The 6434-nt window shown below is 35.0% G+C and overlaps 1 protein-coding gene across 1 annotated transcript in view; it reads left to right on the forward strand.

Moving 5' to 3' along the window:
* LOC138712358 (kielin/chordin-like protein) overlaps window positions 1–2943 on the forward strand; it is a 46861-nt gene extending 43918 nt beyond the window's left edge. Inside the window, exon 8 of the mRNA XM_069844024.1 lies at window positions 1274–2943. Coding sequence (XP_069700125.1) covers window positions 1274–1416 — 143 coding nt within the window. The 3' untranslated portion in view covers window positions 1417–2943. The remainder of the gene's footprint in view (window positions 1–1273) is intronic.
* Window positions 2944–6434: the final 3491 nt, after the last annotated feature.

Here is a 6434-nt window from a genome sequence, read left to right on the forward strand (position 1 = left end):
AACAGCGCACTAGCGGCCAGACAAAGAGGCAGACTTTTAAAGCAAATAAATGAACGGATAGGGAGGATATCCTCCTCTGAATCAGCGCATGGGCGAGAAATAGAAACCGACTAGTCATGCAGCAAGCTCACTACCGCTGCCATCTAACGATTTTGCATTCAACCAGACTATAATACATCTAGGAGTTTTAACGCAAAGCTATGAAAGATACCATATAAACTTTTTTTAAAATTATAAATAAATATTATTCATTGCACTTTATATAGGCTACTATTCATGGTTTGAATTATTATTATTGGGTTATTTTACGACGCTGTTTCAACATCTAGGTTATTTAGCGTCTGAATGATATGAAAGTGATAATGCCGGTGAAATGAGTGCGGGGTCCAGCACCTAAAGTTACCCAGCATTTGCTCGTATTGGGTTGAGGGAAAACCCCGGACAAAACCTCAACCAGGTAACTTGCCCCGACCGGGATTCGAACCCGGGCCACCTGATTTCGCAGCCAGACGCCCTGACCGTTACTCCACAGGTGTGGGCCTTCATGGTTTGAATCTTTCAAGGATATTTGGAAGTTAAAGTTGGGTTTATATAAAACAAAGAGGAAGTAGTTAGTTCTACGCTAGTATCGCAGGTCTTTTGGCTCCTGAAATTCACTTCCATTCATTGTCTACTAGACAGGGCAACAGCCACAAGACCTGACATTCTTCAAAAGCATGTGATACTGATCTTGTAAAATGTACATGTGGCAACACAGACCACGTGGTTGGGTGCAGTGTTCTCGCTTTCCTCAGATTATTTCCCATTCCCATTTCCGTATAACGGTTCCGGTTACGTGTTTAGTAGCTATAGTCTCTTCCAACACGAGTGATGCTGTAGTGTGTGCGAGAAATGCTGCGAGATTGTGAATTTCCTTGTAATTGTTAATTTGTGCAATTACTCAATAATGAATGGAAATGAAAACATAATATATTTTGTAAAATTTAGGAAACTCAGTTTACAAGAACAGATTATTGCTATACAGAAGGGAAGGCCAACCCCAACACTACCTGGTCTTAAATGTATGCATGTAGGCTAATTTGTAGCTTGTTTTATTCAATAAGGTATAATTTCGTGCTGTTAACTTCTTTCCTCCTCTTAAGAAATACGCAGGAGCCGCCACTGCTCTTTACTGAAGGAATCCTCCCACAAAGTTAATATCATGACTAACAGTTTACCCGATTAAGAGTAGCCTATACTGTAGAATGATGGTGCTGAATGCTGTGTGTTTCAGAGTTCAAGTGCAAATTTGGGGACCTGAAGTTGAACATCGGAGACAAGCTGTCGGGCATCTCCAACAAGTGCGTCGAGTGCAGCTGTATTGTACCGCCAATGGTGTCCTGCACACAAAAACCTCACAACGAGTGTACGGAGTGAAACAAATGCACTTACACTGAGTACCGCACTAATAATCGTCCAATTCACTTTTATATTAAATCATCTTAACATACTTAAGTTCACGCTTATTTTCATTGCTAAAATATTATTACTAAAAATTAGAATATAGTTATCCAACATCTGTATTATGATTTGTAAATATATGCCTTAAATTATTGCATTATTTGATGATAAAAAAACCAAACGAATAAAACTGAGGAAAATAAAATGAATTTTTTTGAAAATATATTGATATATTAAAAAGTAACAGGGGATTCACCGAATCCCTACAATTGCGTGGAAAGTTTATGCCGTTCGTGATTGTCATTGAGAGCACGGTCGGGATTGTAAGAAAACTTGGGATTTTAAATAAATATTGATGTATTTATTTTCATCTCTGTCTTTATATTCCCTTCATTTAAATTTCTTCTCCTTAATTAATTCATATCTTGTAAAATTTATTTAGTATTCCGTATGTAAATATTCATATTTGGTTTTATATACTGTATGAAATTATTTAAATAATTTTTCTGTTTAATTTTATAAACTTTTGTGTTTCAAGACAAAATTTCTCAGTAACACCATTCATAATAATATTTTTCCTCATTGTAGAAGCCTAGTCTCGAGACAACACTGTAATTGATAGTCGAAACGATTCACACATCAATATGACGCCAGCGAGTTGTTTGATATAAAATTGTAATGAAATAGATGATGAAAGATTTATTAAAACATTAACAGCCCTCTAATGAGGGTGACCACAAAGATCCATACCAATAATAGAAGAGTTTCTACAAATTTGAGGACAATCAGTCAATACTAAGACAATAATTTTTCATTTACTAATAATAATAATAATTCAAATATTTGGTTTTTCAAAATTATTTAAAAAATACGTATTTTAAATTGTAGAATTTGAAGAGAGTCTTTTAAAATTCTGATAACAGAGAATTAGATTCATTTGGAAATTAATACCACAGTTAAGTAATTTAAAACTAGACTATATTAAATTAACTATTTCTGTCTTATACTCCGCGTATTTATTAATTACTTCCATTTGTGCACGAATCAAGATTTTTTATTCAATTAACACTAAGTTGAACATTTCGTCAATATACCTAAATACGATTCCATAAGTTTGTGGTATCGAACATTTGTAAAACAAGTTCGTGTTAAAAAAAAAACATGCAGGAGGTCGCAGGAAAAACCCAGTACGAGAAGTAGCTATCTCTTGGATTGGTCTCCAAACTCCCAAATCTAACCCCTCCTGACTTCTTCGTGTAGAGGTTTGTTAAAGACATTATCTATTCACAGAAACCCAGGAATGTTGATGATCTGAGAGTAAAAATTACTCAAGCTTTCCAACAAATCACGCCTCTTATGTTACAACGGACATGGGCTGAATTGCATCACCGTTATGAGTTGTGCAGGGTGCGCAATGGGGGTCATGTTGAACTCTGAGGAATCTCCCATCTTTCATTGTTGTATGCACAAAGTTTTAACAAATAAAGTTCAGTATTAAATGTTTTACGGTGCTTTTATTTTATCCATACCCAAACGGATCACCCTGTGGTTCCGTAGCTCTTTCTTTCTCCCACACTTAGGATAAAATTTAATCTACTATGTAATTGTATGACGTAACGTTAATCGAAAAGTACTGATAAACGTCATTAAATAACAATGATTATAAAAATGAAGTTATATTTTCAAGAGTCCGTACTTCTGAATAACACCATATAATTTATTATGGTTATATCCTCATTTTGGTAGACAAAGTGATTGTATTCACAGAAATATGTCGTTATTTGGAAAAATATAATGCTTCATTAGGATCTATCAGTTCTGTCTACTCTTATGTTGTTTTTCACGTCATTTGTTTGTTGATATTAAAGCAATTATGAACATTATTCTGACATTCAATAGAGAATGAAGACATTCATTTTCACGAGTGATCTCCCAGTTTGCAGTCTAACCCTTCTTATGCCATATCTTATTATAATTATAGCAATGCACAATGCTTCTCCTCTCTCACGAGTAAGGGAAAATTCGATTGTATAAATTTAATGAAGCTGCGCGAGACGCTTCGACGTTGTCGTAAGTCATAAATGTCTTTTAAGTTTATTTTGTCCGATTTCTGGCGCGGGTTCCGCGGGTGAGATCGAGGAAGCTTTATAAACCACCCGCTCTAAGTTAGCTTTGGTCAGTGCTTTTGTTACATATCCAACTAGAGGCCACAGGACGTCTGAAGATTTCGACAGAGACTCTGAAGGAGCCTTGAGGAAGAACGGAAGAAACCATGGCAACCATTGAGAAAGACATAGGGAAAATAACTATGTAAATAATGTAATATTTATCTAAGCTAAATAAACAAGTATACTTCAATTTTGTAATGAACTCAAAAAGTTTTTACTCTTGAGTTACCCTGAAAAACGTCCAAATAGGTCTTTTATGCAGAGCCCGATCGCAAACTCGTGGCACCAACATGCGCGAACTTCTTTCTGAGGCTTCGGAGTGGGGGGTTCTGTGTGTGGGGGCGACTGCTTACTCATAGAGCGTACTGTTAAACACCCCCTCCAACAAGACTCTTGGGCGAGTCCATGTAAATGGATGCCAATTCGTCTTTCTCGCAGGTGCCACGAGTTTGCGATCGGGCTCTACTTCAGTAAAGCACGTCTAATGGTAATACAAATATGAGTGAAATTGGCTAAACAAGTGATAATGACAAGTTTTGAAAACCTTTGGCATTATCAAAAAAAAGGGAGGGGGAGTTTTTTCATTCTCTCTAATGTATCAACCTAATATTCGTCGTTTTTCAACAGAGGTTATGATTTATCTAGAGAAAATTAAACTCGAGTAGGATTTAATTGGCTATTAGACGATTACAAGAGAGTATATAAAGATTAGAAGAAATATAGTACTATAATAAATAATAAATACAATAAAATATTAATTCACTTATTCAAATTCTATTTCACTAATGTTAGCTTCACCAAAGCGTTTGAACGGAGCCGCCATTTTCAGTTGACTATCTATGCGGGAAACAAATGACGATCGTAAAACATGTTTTATAGTACCGTAAAGAATTTGAAATTTGAAATGTGGCAAATAAAGAAACAAATAGTAGGAAGGTGATAAAAACAGAAGAAAGTATATAAAGGTTAAACGAAATAAAGTATTCTAACACAATAAAATAGGTATTAATTGACTTCGTAATATTTCACTAACGTTAACTTCACCAAAATGTTTGAACAGAGCCGTCATTTTCAATCTATCTATGTGAGAAACAAATGACGATCGCAAAGCATGTTTTATAGAACTGTAAAGAATTTGCATTTTGAAATGTTGGCAAACAAAGAAACAAATGCTAGGGAAGTTACAAAAAACAAACATGCTACGGAAGTGATAAAAGAAACAAATGCTAGGGAAGTGATAAAATTGTAGCGATAAACAGTCATGATTTGTTGAAACACGTCCTTTCGTACCGTTTTATTGGTCAAAAGTAGTATGACGTAGTAAAAGTGTAATAGTCACTGCAATTATTTCGTTCAAAAACAGGAGACCGGCATACAGATGAAACTATGAAGAGAACACAAGCTTACTACAAGGGGTACTCGTGGTAGTGTCGCGTTTGAGTTGCGCCGTAAGCCAGAAAGTCGTGGATTCGAGTCCCGATGACGTTATGGATTCTTTTCCACTGATTTAATCCTTCCGAACGCACTATGGCCCTGGGTTCACTCAGCTTCTAATAGAAATGAGTACCAGGAAGTTTTCCTTTCGGAATAAAGGCAGCGAGCAAGTGAGATTAATATTCCTATTGCTACTAATGTGGATTGTCTACGATAGTGGAGTTTTTGATCTCTCACCGCCCTGTGGGCCCTAGTGGCCTGCAATAGGGATAACCTTACCTTTTTATACCCTTAGGAGTGAGATTAAGAAAAAAGTATTTAAAATTAGCTTATGAGTGTATCCATACGTGTTTGTAAATTTACATTGCACTAAATTATTGTAATTCTCTACTGTAAAATGAATAACTTTGATTTGTTATTTCACTGTTTTTAAAGTCTTAATCTGTGTGTCCTTTCCATGACATTTGATTTTCGCTTTCTATCTCATTCCTAAAAAATTAAAGCATGGCCATTCACTTTACACGGTTGTATGCACTTTTATTGCATTTTTTTTTTGTTTTCTTTTGCATGATATTTATTCTTTATTTATTGTCAGTTAGCAGATAAAAGTCGTTTGACTTGTATATTCTTTGGCTCGCTGAGTATCCTCTGGGAAATACTAAAGCGGAAATAAATACTGATATAAATTTAACGTTTAAAAATATGGATTTCATAAAAAGAAATTCCCAGAAACTAACAACAATGTTCATTCGTTTAAGGTGAAAAATTATTGGTCACGAATAAGTCTAACATGTCAGACATTTGCCCCTAAGTTTTATTTTATTATTACTATAAATATTCGTTGTTTCTAAAATTAATTTTTCCTAATAAAGGATTGTTAATACGCCCGGGAAGTCTACTGAGAAAGAATTTTTGTAAAATAACTTTACGGCATATTTAAATAACTTGAACATTTTTCGTTGAATAAAGAGACACACGAATATCACTTTATTAATGACTTTATCGCTGATCATTGCTTGCTATTGTTACCACCACCATAATTATTATTATTATTACTATTATTATTATTATTATTATTATTATTATTATTATTATTAATTATTGTAAAATTAAGAAATGTATGTAAAAAAGTTTATACAGGTTTTTCTACGTAGGATTTATAAACTACAAAATGCCAGATTGAGCCGTGTTCGGAACAAACCAAAGGCAGAGAAGTCAAATACTTCCAGGTTACAGGAAATGACAAACATATTGACACACCGCACATCGCAGCGACATTTCTAGCTGCGTGTAGCCAACCACGTCGCTACGTCTGGCTACCCAACAGCAGTAAATGTCGCAGAAAAAATGGACCCGGACCCATTCGAGCTGCGACACGACCTTAAAATGCGC

This window comes from Periplaneta americana, chromosome 13 (assembly GCF_040183065.1).
Source record: "Periplaneta americana isolate PAMFEO1 chromosome 13, P.americana_PAMFEO1_priV1, whole genome shotgun sequence".
Taxonomy (NCBI): Eukaryota; Metazoa; Arthropoda; class Insecta; order Blattodea; family Blattidae; genus Periplaneta; species Periplaneta americana.